Below are 14,036 nucleotides of genomic sequence, written 5' to 3'. Positions count from 1 at the left end.
GAGTGTCCTCTGTGAATCATTGCCATGCAATTAGAGCCTGCATTTTGGGAAGGGGCTGAGGAGGGACAGACTGGAGTGTAGGAGCATGCAAGAATATCCAGGAGATGAGTCAAGGACCGATTCTTTAGAGCATATATAGAAAACTTGCTAGGACTAGGACCTACTTTTGATCTGAATCCATATTTTCCCCAAGCTCTGTCAGTCTCATTCCACTGCGTACTCTAGGAGTTAGTTATTTTAGGAACTGCTTTTGAGTTTGCTCTGGGACCCTGAGCTCTTCTGTAACCTCGTGTGCTTTTCATATTAAAGTATTCTTCGTCCTGTGTGCAGGATAAAATTTGCTTAGCCCAGTTTTTAGGCTTGAATTACTTGGGGATGTATCATTGGCAGAAGGCTCAAAGAAAACATGCAGATACAATGTGTTTATTTACCACAGAGGCATAGAACTTCTGATAAGGGGAAAAAATAAAAGGTAAGGGTTTTAGTTAGTCAAAGAAAACCCACATGTTTAAAGTTGAGGATGTGATCATTGAGAGGGGATAGTCTGATTGGAGGATTTTAAATGGGATTGCTGCTGTTCTGGATACTCCTTCTTTTCTTCTGTGCCTGCTTTCAACTTTCTTGAAAGGAATTGTGAAGGGTTACCCTTGAAGGACTGGCTTTAAGAAGACACTGTAGCTCTAGATATAAGCCACCACAGTTCCTTCTGGAATGTGTTCAGCTCTGATGTGTTGCTGCGTGGTGAGCCATGGCACTGGGCTGCCTTCTGCCAAGTGCCCCCGTGCAAACCCTGTGTGTGCCCATGGGAAATGTGCCCACTGCAGCCCAGGTCTGGGAAGGAGGACTACCTGCCAGCTGGTTACTCAGCTGTGATTCATGCTCGTGGCCTTCACTGAACGTTTGTGGTTTTGGCTCTTTTCAGAACTTCCACTGACCAGCCCAGTCCTACTTCATTTAGTCTGAATCTGTAAACACTTGATTGATAATCATAAAAGGGCAACATAAAGTCCAGCACGCTGTATGGATTAAAAGAGCAGACATGTTTATAGCCTGATAACAACAGAGTACTCTGGCAAAGATCAGGAGTCTCAAATTTCCATATCCAGATGATTTTATTTTTGGAGTCCACTTGGTGGTTTTAATTTTTGGCTATTGCAAAACCATCATAGGTCTTAGCTGTTGCAACACAGAAGAGGAAGGAGCCGCTTGGAACGGGAGCTCTGTGCTCTTATTTAGGAGGCTGTCCCACAGTTGCTGGGCTCTGAGTACCGCGGGAGGAACGATGCTCTCTCCTTGCTGCCTGGAGAGGGGGTCAGGGCGCAACAGTGTCACTTCGTAGTGCCAGCTCTGGGGGCATGGACAAGCTCCGATGACATTTCTGCCCAGCCCTGGGAAAGTAATCGCAGAGGTGAGGAGCGGGAGGATTGTAAAGTGGAGCCCTATGGAGAGGAGGAGGGCTATCCTCAAGACTTTAACCAGGAAACGGACTCGAGGCAAAAATAAACGGAGAGGCAAGCAAACTCTTATTTCAGCCAGCAATCTGTCGTGCACTCTGCTCTTGGGAGGGCTTGCAAGTTGGAACCGAACTGTAATACTAATTCTGCTTTTTTGGGGGAGGATTGGAAGGGGGCTTTACCTGGCACATCAGCCTTATCCTTATCCTACTCTCTACTCTCCTTTCCTCCTGCCTGTACTGAAGAGGCTTTCCAAAAGTGGAGCTGTGATATCCATGGGGCATTGCAGTGTAATTGTGAACTTGCTGGGAATCCTGCCCTGCTCAGTGGGGCTCACGTTCTGCAGGCATGATCCTGGGGATCCTGAGCCTCACTGAGGAATCATTTATTTAAAGATGCCTGTCAGGGGTGGAGAACTGAAGAGGGCTGGAATTTGTACCCTGCTGACTGTGTCTGAGGGAAGTAACGGGGCAGCTGAAACCAGGCTTTCCAGATAATGTTCGAGGCTTTGGATTACTGGAAAAAGCTGTTCCTATCTCTTCCAGCTCTCCTCCTTCCTTTGCTGCTGAAGCTTTTCCCACTGTACAGGGTCTGATCCTGGGAGGGCATCACTTGGAGTGCTGCAGAGCTACCTTCCACATGGCCATTTGCAGCACTCCAAATTTAAATCAGGGTGGGATGACCTGCTCTAGCTGTAAATGAACAGGATTATTGGACTTTGATTACTTGTTAGATTAGGGTGTTGGGGTTTTTGTTGTTGTTTTTGTGGTTGTATTTTTTTTTGCCTTAACAGAAGACTTGTAACACTTAAACCAGTTTCTGTTAAAACGGTCTCTTAATTTTAAGTGTTGCACCAGATACTGTAGTGACAAAGAAATCCTCCTGTGCAGAATGCCTTATCTTAGCCAGGACAGGGTAGGCTGCTGAGTTTCAGATATGTGAGTATGGATCAGCTGTATCTTGCATTTTATACATATATATATTTATTTTTAGAGAGAGAATTGCGGAAGTGGGCTGGCAGTGCTCCTTCTCTGGGTTTGCTGGCTGGGGCACTCCCCTGGCACAGGGTCCCTGGCTCAGCATGGGTGGCTGGTGTGGGATGTCTGCCAGCCTGCACTCTGGCCATGGCCCTGCTTTGTTCCCAGCAGGGACACGTGTACCACACGAGCACTGCTCCTGCCACCGAGGCACTGCTGTCTGGTGGCTTTTGTCCTGTGAGTGCTGCCTAGGAGATAGAGAAGACATCTGAAGTGCGTGTGCTGCAAATAGCTTCGTGAGCGTCCTTTCCTCCCCTTGCAACTGTTCAGTCCCTCCTTCTGCCTTTCTAAGCACATGGAATTCTTTGCATGTATATAAATACATTGCCATGATAGCTTTTGGTTTCGGTTAGAGAATCTTAGGGCAAAAATGAAATGGGGGCTGTTGGCATTGCTTGCTTAAATAAGGTGAAGGAAGGTGATGCTGCTGTTCCCCTTTCCCAGACTGGAGAAGAGAGTGTGTGGGAAGCAGGGAAATGGGGGAAGGCATCTCCTCACACTCCTGATAACCCAATTAGCACTGGTTTAAGCCAGAGCACATGAATCAGGCTGATTCATTGTGAACAGAAATATGATGCTTCTTTAGAGTGAACAGCTATGGTGAAAAATTGTATAATAAATCTTAATGTTGTCAGTTCACTGCTTTCTTTCCCTGTCCCTGCTGCTGGCTGTGGTTCAGCCATCCACGGAAGAGCTAAATCTCTTAAACACAAGCTTCTGGAGGAGATGACTCCTCTTTAAAGAAAATTAACCTATGGAACGTGAGAGCAGTCAGAGGCAGGCTTAGGGAGCATGGAAGTAGTCTAATTTTCTGGCTTTCTTAAGACAGGTCCAAAGGGAGGCATTGTGACAGTGTTTCCTTTCAGGAAAATGTTGAATTGCTTTTGTTTAAGGATTTTCATTGCACAGGATGCTGTTCTAATGACTGATGCGCTCTTTATCTCTCTTTTGGCAGGGATGCTAATTATTTGTCTGCAGAATTAGTTTGCATCTGCAGTTCAAATACATACATGCGTGCTGCTTTTGGAACTGCAATGCAACAGTGAGCATCCTGTGCTTAGCTATTAGTCCCTCAACTTGTCCAGTGGACAGCTTCAGACCTTGCTGCTTCCTTCCTGTCTCTTATAGCCAATTTGTCTTCAGAGATTGAGGAGACCTGGAGCCTGCTCCTGGCTCTGCCCCTGTCACATGAAATGGGACTTTCAGCAGGTCATACATCTGCTGCTGTCTCCCCTCTCCATCTAGGGAGACGGGAACTGCCTCTTACTGTGTAAAATGTATGATATACTGTTGGTCCAGACAGCTCTGCCTTTATAGACAGTGCTGCAGTTCAAGAAACCTGTAAAATTATTTTGCATGAAGGCATGTGTCTGGTGACTCTTAGCACAGAAATCCAAGATGCTTTTTGTTCTGCTCTGATGCTTTGAAGGATGTGCTTTTGAGGGGAAAATTGAGAAACTTTGAGGCTTCAATGACCTTTCAAGGCAGTTTCCAGGCAGAAGCAGTGCCGTAGTGCCCGTGTTTGGAGGAGCTGAGTATGTGCTGTTTATGTTGCATCAGAGCCGAGCCACATCCCGTGCAGTGGTGGCAGCACTGGGATCCCCCCCGTGCCTGGTGCAGCAGTGTGCCTGCCCTGTGACTCCTCCCAGAGTGCACGGTTTTGATTTCGGGGTAGAAAAAACTCAAAAAAAAGCAACCAAAAAAGAAGGAAAAAGAAGAACCAAAACACCCAGGAAAAGTTTGAGGGCAGCAGGGGGAACGGAGAACAGTTATTTTGCACCTTTTTTTTTTTTTCAGCTGTGTTGGTATGAGAGCCTGCAGTCATTCATAAATGGCTCTGACAGCCACGAACCTTCAGTACGAAGGAGAGGCAAACAGGGAGGACTGGCTTTAAGAGCTCCCAAAAGGCACCGAAGGGCAATGGAGAGGGAAGTGGGACGCACCGTGCCCAGCCTGGGACGCAGCGCTGTGCCTTGCTCCGAGGCTGCTTCTGCACTGGGGAATGCGGAACCGCGGAGGTGGCGGGGGGCAGGCAGGGGGTGGCTGTGTTTTAGCAAGGATCTGGCACTATAACTTTTTTTCTTCTTCTGTTTCAAGTAAACACTCCTCCCCGCCCTCCCCTCTCTCCCTCCACCCCACCTCCCTCTCTTTCAATCCCGCTCATGTGTTTCTATTTAAGGGCTGCAGTGCAGACGAATATGATTGGCATCTGCAGCCCCCTTTTGACTTTCAGCTCAAGCTTTTAGAGTGGAGAAGGAGCTGAGACGCCAAGGGGAGAGCTGTTTTTCTTTTGGTTTACTGGGGGGATGGCTCAGCTGTGGATTTATGCTGCTTCTGCCCAGGATTTTTCTCTCTGAATGGGAGCAAGGATTGTGGAAACCATGTTGGGAAGAGGTTTATTTTCAGAATCCATCATGAAACTTTGCGACTAAATCACTTTATTTTCAGCTCCTTTTCAAAAAAAAAAAAAAAGAAAAAAAAAAAAGCAATTTTTTTTTTTCCTCCCCTTTTTCTTCTTCTTCTCTCCAATGTCCCTCTGTGCTGCTGGGTTGTGGGCCAGAGGAGGCTATTTCTATATGGCCAGCCATTTGGGGATATGCTGCGAGCCAAGGTTGTTTGCTGATTCACTTGGCTCTGGTGACAACTTGGCCTGTCGTGACTCGGATGGACGGAGGTCGCTCTCGAGGAGCCATGGCTGGAAGCTGGCTTACAGCTTGCTTTTTCCCTTCCCCAGGTGCTGATGCTAGCTCTGAACCCATGATCCTGGAGCAATATGTGGTGGTGTCCAACTATGAGAAGCAGGAGAACTCTGAGATCAGCCTCCAGGCTGGAGAGGTTGTGGATGTGATAGAGAAAAACGAAAGCGGTAAGACAACTTTGTTGCTTGTCCTTCTTCCAGTAGTCATTTTTTTTTCCTTGTGTTCCTGTTCTTTCAGTTTCTTCGTGACCGCTTGTAGCCGTATGTTAGCTCCATCTGGTACAGTTACTATGTCTGGCTGAGGATGTTGAAGTTTCTCAATGTTGATTTGGGCTGGGGGCCAAATGTTGCCTTCTACTGTAAGAATGTTTCATGGGTTTTGTGTGTTAATTAGCCCAAGTACACTAATGGAAAATGAAGGTGAAGGAGAGAAGGGTCTGCAGCTAATGAAGCTGATGTATAGTAGATGATCTAGTTGCCCTGCTGTCTCTTTGAGTCTCCGTCAGCATTTCCATTACGAACTCCCCTTTTTGGAGGATTTATAGGATGAGTGTTTAAAGATTGCTTGGGATGAAACTTGGCTTGACAGCTTAGCCTGTGGCCCAGAGCTCAATAGGGAGGGAAGGGAATGTGCGTAGATAAATACATGGCCGTGCACAGCTTAAAAACTTCTTGCAGAAGGTTAATTGGGAAATTTAGAGGCAAGGAGGCAGAGCCTGTAATGCAAAAGCAAGATGAAATCCCTTCTGCATCTGTGCAATAACCAGCTTGTACTTGGAAAATGAGATTCCTGGCAAGTGTTTGTATAGATGTCTTTTTTTGTACTTTAACTCTTGAATGCTTGCTAGCTTCAAGTCAGCCTAAACAAATGTATGAGACTGTGTACATGGTGGAGCAGGTTAGCAGCTGGTTTAAATAACTGCCTGTCTTCAGCAGCTCCCCTCCTCCCTCCAGCACTCCTTGTGCATTAATCCAGAGCAGTTGTCCAGGGCTATTCTCCAGCCCACTCGTGACTTGTGTATCCTCATCCAGGGGAGCTGCTGGCATTTGGAGCAATGCTTGTGAGACTCATGCTGTGGGAGCTCTGCACGCAGGCTCTCCCAGCCGGCTGGCTCCAGTGTGCTCTGGCAGGGGAACTGGGACACCCTGGTCAGGGGTTTAAGTCTGCTTCTCAGAGTTCTGAGTCAGTTTGTCCATAATGATGATCATGTATTGTATTTATGTATTTCTTTAATGGAGTGGTAATTTCTCTGCTGTGTGAAAGTCTGATGTTGGCTTGGTTGTGTGAAGCAGTTGCTGGCCAGTGACTTATTGCGGTGTCCAAAGGGATAGTACATGGGACTGCGCTCGAGTGAACAGAAATGCCTGTCCTGGATACTGACTGTATCACTTGCAAAGCCAGTAAAGCCCAAAATGCTAATTTGCCCCACTTCAAAGCTCTCACTGTGATGGAAAGGGAAAAAGAAGTCAATTTCTTCAGCTCTCGGGACTAATGGACAAGCCTACTCCCTTCTGAGTCTGAGGGCTCCTCTTTGTCAGTAGTGGGTGTTACTGCTGTCAGAACAAGCCAGGTTATTGTGGCAGCTTGTGTTCATATCCATGATATCCCTGGTTTGGATAATGGCTTATGGTCCCAAGGGAACTGGGTTGTTAAATAATGCAAGAAGCGTCTCTGAATTTCAAATTACACTTCCCTTGTGTTTTGTTTTAATATGGCCTCTCTGCCTTGCATAGTTCACAGTGTATTGTACTGAGCCACATGGTATGTGGAGATGCAAGAGGATTTAATTTTAAGTAGTGAGTCCAGAAATATGACTCTAAGGAAACATCCTTGAACTTGGGTTACAGTCCTTGAGACTGTATTCTGATGCTTAGCACCTAGGCCTCATGATGCTCATATAAATAGGAAGATATATGAAGCACTGGGATCAGTAATCATGCCCGTACAAGAAAACATGGCACCAGTCAATGAGGTACAAAGCATCACTTGCTTTGGATACTTCTCTGAACTGCTCTGGCTAGGAAATAATATTTTAGTTTCTCCATGAACAGGACTCCAGACGTGCACTCTAACTCTCCCCTGGGTTAGGGATACCACAGGAATGACTTCAATACTTTGAATTCTTGTCCCTTCAACTGAAACTGGAAATGGCATGCAACGGAACAAGCTGAAGTTTTCTGAAGCCTAAGCTTTTTAAGCTTGCAACTTGGTTTGAATGAGGAATCTGTTTAGTGTGGGCAAGCATGTCTAGAACGTGTGGTTATAACTTCTAAGAACATGGGGATACACTTTTTTTTTTTAAGAACATAAGATCATTTGGATTTTGTATGTGGGTGGCAATTCACCTTACTGTACGGTTGTGCTGTCTTCGAAAGTGTTGCAAAACTAGAGCTGTGATTGTACAAGTTAAGCTCATTCTTCTCCCGTACCCAGAAAGCAGTGATGAAGTAAGGTGTTGGATATGGCACCGTGACAGTGACAGTGTCAGCAATGAACTTTTGCCATGTTTAACTCCTCAGGACAGGAGGAAGGGAAGAATGACTATATAATTTGTTAGCTACACTCCCATTAGACTGAACAGTGTGCTTGGAGTGTGGTGATGGTTCTGCTGGGCAAATGTTGCAAACCTCCTTGTGCGTATACCTGCAAATATGGGGGTTTGGAGGAGGTTTTGTTTTTCAGTATGTGCTTTGGGAAAGCGAAATAGGACAGCCAATAGGCACGAATGACTAGTTGATATTTATTTATTTTTTAAAGCCTTGCTTGAATAGAGTTGCATGTTGATGCCTAGGGATGTGTTAATAGGTCTTTTGTTTTCCAGAGCAGGAGAAAGCTTAGGTTGGTTCTATTGCACAGTCTTGTAGGGAAGAAACACTTTGGTTTTACTGGCCAGATGGCCCTTACACAGTGATATTCAGAAGCAGTTTCCAAATGAGGATGCCCATTCCATGTCCTACTGAAGGTTTTCTTCTGAATGCTTCTAGGGCCTGAGCTAATTATCATCTCCCTGTTTGCCTGCAAACTGTGCATCCCTCTAGAAGGAATTAAACCATTCTTTCCAAGGTTGATGTATCAGGCAGAAGCAGGGAAGAAATAAAAACCTTCCAGTGTATCATATGTTGAATTCTTACCTGATTATTATTCATTAGGTTGACTTCATGTTAAGTGTGTTGAATTTACCATGCAGCATTATTCAGTGTTACTTTTGCCACATAAGCAATGGGATTTGAAGCATCTTGCAGGAAGACCTATTTGATAGAGTTGTATGAAGTTGTCTTCATTACTGAGCCAATGGAAGCTATGACTTGGACATCACTTCAAGTAGAAACTTCTGTTTGATATTAGGACTTTAAAAGCAAGGTCAGTGTAGCATGTGTGATAAATAAATCCTGAAACCTTTCATCTCTGTTATGAAGCCCATGGGTCACTGTAACCTGACTGTTGCTGTGATTGCCATGGAAGCAAATCTTGCTGGACTGGAAGAAGTCTGTAGGATTTCAGTGCTTCAGAACAAATTACTCAGTCATGTACCAGCTCTCCATCTCTGAAATGTATCTTCTGGGGGGAGGGGGGGGAAAGAAAAGAAAAATCTTGGCTTAATGAAAGTTGTCTCTCAGACCTTCCTCTGAATTCTAGTTGCATGAGTGGATAGTGTGCTGACACTACCATTTCCTTAAACTCAACTGGGGAGGCAAAAACTGCATGTAGCAATGATCACAAATGCATCAAGACTGAAGCGAAGGTTTACATTCTCTCCAGCTGGTGTCTGGGAGCAGTTGCAGGGCTGTGTCTGACGGGTTTGTTTAAATGTGCTGTGTAGCCAACCTGCACCGGCCAGCTCTATCTAAACATCTCTGTGCAGCTTCAGGATAGCAATGTAAATAACTGACTCGAGTGTTGTCTGTCAAGTGCATTTGCTTCTCTTACACCTTAACTAGAAAAGCCTTGTGGGATGATCTGAAGATAAGTATTTGTGCTGCAGCAGTGAAATATGACTTTAAACCAGGAATCCAATGTGGATTTCTTTGAGGTAGAAGGGGGAGGGACTCGGCTCGAGCAGCTTCCTCCTTGCCAAGTTCTGTGTGGATGTGGCTTGAAACGGTCAAATTATAAACTGTAGCAGCAGTGTTTGCAATGGAAAACCTGACAGACAGGGAAGCATAAGCACATTCCGAGCACCTCTGCTGCTTGGCTGTGTGGTGGGATGGGGCTTTTCCCTCACAGCCCCTGTGAGCTGCTTCTGTGGTAGGGGAATAGAGGGATGGCTCTTCAGTGGGGTTGAGCGGAATATAGCTGTTTCCTTTGCAATTACATAACTGCAGATGGATTTCCAATATGATGTTACTACACGTCAAACAAAGCTATTGCAGCTAGTATAGCTTCCTCAGGAATTAGAAGGCCTCTGCTTGTTAAGGTGCCCTGGCTTTGGGGTCCCCAGTGTCAGATCTCTCTGCCATGCTTACTTTCCCAACTAGCATTAATTTTCAGTCCCATTCATTATGGTCTTGTTTTCTTAATTCTGTAACAACAACTTCCTGTCTCACATTGCTTTCTGCTGCTTCATCTCTATCTCTAGGATGTTACCACCTTCATGCTTACTCCTTTGTACGTGACAGGAGCATGGCACTGTGTGCAATGGTAGCAAATGTTTCTGAGCATTAGATTTGTTTTGCAGAAGTTGGCCAAAGTCCAGTGCAGTTCCATTTATTCTAACAGGTAAGGGATACTTCAGCTGTTTCCTAGGCTCCTAATGTTGATGGAGCTCTACATCAAATCACAAACACAATTACTGTATTTACTTATGAAACGTCAATAGCTGAACATCTCCCAGTTGGAATTGTTGACAGACACTGCATACTTAATTGCCAGCATCGTGCTTTATTTCAGGTGCAGTTATGCATGCTGGCTTTCCCTGGAAATTTGCGTTTTTCTTACAAAGCATTTCAAGAGAGCATCGTCCAGCAGACGTGACTCATATCTTAATTCCTATTTGTACGTCTAGCCCTGACCTGCTCTTTGCTCTGAGAAAACTATCTCTTTGCATTTCTATTTCTTCTCAGTGTGGCTGTGTATTTGAATTGCAAACCTTGAAAGAAACCATGGTTGTGATTCAAAAAGTAAATACTGCCTAGTATAGCAGGTCATCCTTGAGCTGTGCCTGGAATTTTAGGAGAAGAAACAAACACTTAGGTCAAATACTTTTCCTCTAGCGCTGGTGACTTGATCCAAGAAGACGGGTTTAGGTAAGCGGCCAATGCTAAATGCTTACAACAGCCTGTGTGACTGTTCTTATGTGCAGCAGTGTTCATAATTTTCTAATGAATGGAGCTGAATTTAAGGAAGGATCATCCCAAATTCTTTTTTTTTTTTTCTTTTTTTTTTTTTTTCTTTTTTTTTTTTTTGAAAAGTAAGAGCTGCAACAGTGACACCCAGCATCCTATTCTGAGCTCACTGCTGCCTTACTGTGTTCCTTGCCTTTCTGCAGGGAGCCCTGCAGTGAAGGATACTTGATCTACATATGAATCAGTTCCTGTCTTGCCGTGGTTTTCTGCCCAGCGTATGTACTAAGGCAGTGTATGTACTAAGGCAGACAAACACGGGCCATCTGAGGAGGCAGGGTGGGTGATGAGGAATGTTTGGCTAGAAGTTACTGGAAAGTTGTTTAATATCCTAAAAAACAGTCTTTGTAGAAGTTTTTCCTCCAAACAAGGACAATACTGGCAAAGCATAGATGCTTTTCTCCTTCAGATACTTGCAGTTCCATGGCTGGAGAAAGGCTTCTCCATGTTGGCAGAGTTTCAGAGCCCTCTGTGTTAAGGGCAGCAATGCTCGATTGTGAGCACATGCCTGTCTCAATTGCAGCAGTGTCTTTGACTGTGTCTTCAGGCTTTTTGGAGTTGCTGATCAAGGCTGTTTGTTCTCATGTTTTGTTTTGCAGCAGTATAAGCAAAGCAAATTCTGTTGGTGTGTCTGGTGGGATTTATTTTAAGCTTTAGCTGTCTGGAAGCTGGCGTCTGTGGAGGGAGCTGGGATGCCTTGTTTTAAACTAGTCAATGGAAAAGGGGTCATTGGGGTCAGCGGAGTATTGGTAGGATGAACTGGAACATTTAAACTAATCCAGGCTCTGTGCTGACTCCAGATGAAGCCCAAGACAAGCCTAGAGCAGAGATAGAAGTGGATGGGATGATTTACTGTATCCAAGTCATCACTGGAGATCAGTCCTTTTTGGGAACAGAGTGACTGACCAACCCTGCAAAACAGGCACTCCCTCTTCCAGTGGCCTGTTTGCAAAATATTGAATGGATGGAGAGAACTCATCAACACTCACACCAGAAACAGCCAGGTCAGCAGGAGATGAGGAGGAGCCCTTCTTCCTCTGCTTTTGCCCCTGGGAGCTCAAGGGTGGGGTGACACTGTCTAATGACTTTAGCAGCTGTACTAAGCTGGAAGCAGCCCTTGACAGCCTACCCTGACCTCTGTTGATTCTGTTTTGTAAGCATATTCTAATCTACATTTTGTTGCTTTCATTTTATTTATTTATTTGTATTGCCTAAGCTAGTTGGATTTTTAAATTTGTCTCTGCAAGGGTAAAGAAGTGGTGTCTGCTTTCCTTTTCTGACTGTTAAACTTCTAGTCAAAGGATCCTGATGTGGCTGAAGCCCTTATTCAGGCTTTGAGAATTTAGCTTGAATTTTCTGTATTCGCCAAGAAAGCATGCAGCAGTGTTTCTGATGCAGTTGCTGCTGAGGTGTGGTTTGAGGCTGCCCTGTACATGTGCTTTGGTAAGTTATTTGAGGCTAATGTTTCTAAACCTGCCTATTGCGTGAGCACCACGGTACCAACATCTCAGCTGAGGTTGCTGTATAAAATTCTTGAATTATGAATGTGTTGTAATATTCATGCTGCTATCTTGTGGTGTCTAAATACTTTTCTTCTGCTCTACTTAGTAACTTACATGGCAAGCATCGTGTGTTTCTGTGTTCAGGACTTGGAAGGGAATTCACCAAGCTGGAACCAAAGCAGGGCTGTTAAAGCTCTGGTTTCGTAGGTATCTTCCCTCCCTGTGGAAAATGAGATTTTCCTTCATTGCTGCCTCTGAAGTGCCTGTGTCTTTGTGGCTCTGCAAAGGAATTGAGTGGGCTTCTGCTTTTCTGCTCAAAATACTTGTTCAGCCTTGTGGCAAGGAGAGGTTGTCCTTTTAATTGTACTATGGTGTTTCATTTTTACTGGGAAGCCATTCTGCATTTCACGGACGTTGCTTAGTTTGTGCAGCTCTGAATTGCGGTGTGTGATTGCTCTTCCTTCTTGATGACAAACTCACCTGGAACATTTGAAATATGGCTGTGCAGTAACTCTGCCTTTTGTACTGTCCAACTGCTGAAGCTTTGCTGGAACATCTTTGGATGGCTCTGGAGATCTGCCTGTAGGGCAGGAGGATTTGATGGGCAGCTTGCTGTTTGGGTCTTACTTGATTTAGGAGCAGCTTGATGTTCAACTTAAGTGAACTTCAGTGTATTTGTAACTAATGCTGATGTTAACTAGTAGTACTGCTTCCTCAGGTCTGTCATAGAAACTTCTGATGTTGTGAGGGGTTAACGACTGTTTTCCAGGCACTGCTACCCTATTTCATTTCTCCTGTAGAGAGAAACAGTTATGATTAACATGAGGTGTCATGAGGGTGTACTACTATAAAGCATTCTCCTCTCAAATTGAGCTTCACATCCCATCTGTGTAGAATTTGCTTTCAAACTGACTTTTCTGGTACTTCTCTCCTGATGGAGACACACTAAAAAAATGAACTTTCAATCTGAAATCACCCTTGTAGCATTTATTTTCCTGAAATGCCTTGGGCTTTATTTTCATGTTTTTGTCCAGTTCCCATTGCTTCTCTTAACCCTGGGCAACAGGCATTCTGGCAGGGCTGACTTAGTTATGCATCTTTTTCTTCTTTACATAGTCATCTTAAGTCCAACCACTTCAACTTCTATGTTCATTTGCCTTTTCTTTAGCTGATGTCATGTCTCTGTGGGACAGTTCTCTTCTGATGCCACCCCACCCCCACATTTCTTTTGGTTAAAGGAAGGGTTATTGCTGCAAATAGGAAGTCTTCAGATTTATTAAATATGCATTTACTGATCTGGGGTTTTCCCCTCTGCTGTCTTCTAAGCATCCTGTTGAAGTAAGTGGGTTCCCTTTTAAACTTCCCTCCATTTAACTTGATGGAGAACAAAATACTACTGGTTTTGAGTTCTGTATTTAATTTCTCTAGAGAGTGGATTTCCCCTATTTGAAAAACCAGCAGTGCAACCCCACTTGCAGGGGCATAGCCTTCATGCAGGCAGGCTTAAAAGAGGTCCCACAAGGTTGCCAGGTCAGTGAACACTCCTCTTGTTCCCACACGATTCTGAGGGTAGTTTGAAGGTAAGGGGGGGGTCAGTGTCAGCCCTTACAAAGACTGTTCTTGTCTGCAGCTGCTCTGACTTCCCTGTATTCTAGGGGATGAGATCTTCAAGACATTATCTAGGAGCACAGAGGGAACATGTCTGTCTGGACTTCACATTTGGTAGGTGTGTACGTGAAGTATGTGTCAGCACTTCTGAAGCTGCCCTGATGATCTAGTTGTTCTGGGAGAAGATGGGAAATGATTACTGAAACCGTAGACTTGATACTTTATTTCTTTACAAAGGCAATTTAGCTTTGGAGGAATTGAGCGTGTCTCTAAGTGTGGAGAAGCCAATACCAAAAGCAAAACTACCTTTCAGTCTGCTGTAGAACACAGCCAGGAACTCCTGAGCAGCAGATTCTCTCACAGACCTCTGAAAACTTCAATTCTGAAATTTCCAGCT

At 44.7% G+C, this 14,036-nt stretch overlaps 1 protein-coding gene across 12 annotated transcripts in view; it reads left to right on the top strand.

Moving 5' to 3' along the window:
• SH3PXD2A (SH3 and PX domains 2A) overlaps positions 1 to 14,036 on the top strand; it is a 229,776-nt gene that overhangs the window by 160,147 nt on the left and 55,593 nt on the right. For 11 of the 12 annotated variants that reach the window (XR_011904232.1, XM_072340995.1, XM_072340992.1 and 8 more), the window contains one exon: positions 5,226 to 5,357. Coding sequence is in view for 11 of the 12 variants with exons in the window: in XM_072340995.1 (XP_072197096.1) it covers positions 5,226 to 5,357 (132 nt within the window). In the remaining variant the exon portion in view is untranslated. Of the gene's footprint in view, positions 1 to 1,232; positions 1,409 to 5,225; positions 5,358 to 14,036 lie in introns of those variants that run through there. The other variant, XM_072341000.1, reaches the window with a different exon arrangement.

The sequence above is a fragment of the Excalfactoria chinensis genome, chromosome 6 (genome assembly GCF_039878825.1).
Source record: "Excalfactoria chinensis isolate bCotChi1 chromosome 6, bCotChi1.hap2, whole genome shotgun sequence".
Lineage (NCBI taxonomy): Eukaryota > Metazoa > Chordata > Aves > Galliformes > Phasianidae > Excalfactoria > Excalfactoria chinensis.
This window is presented reverse-complemented; position numbering and strand designations above follow the sequence as displayed.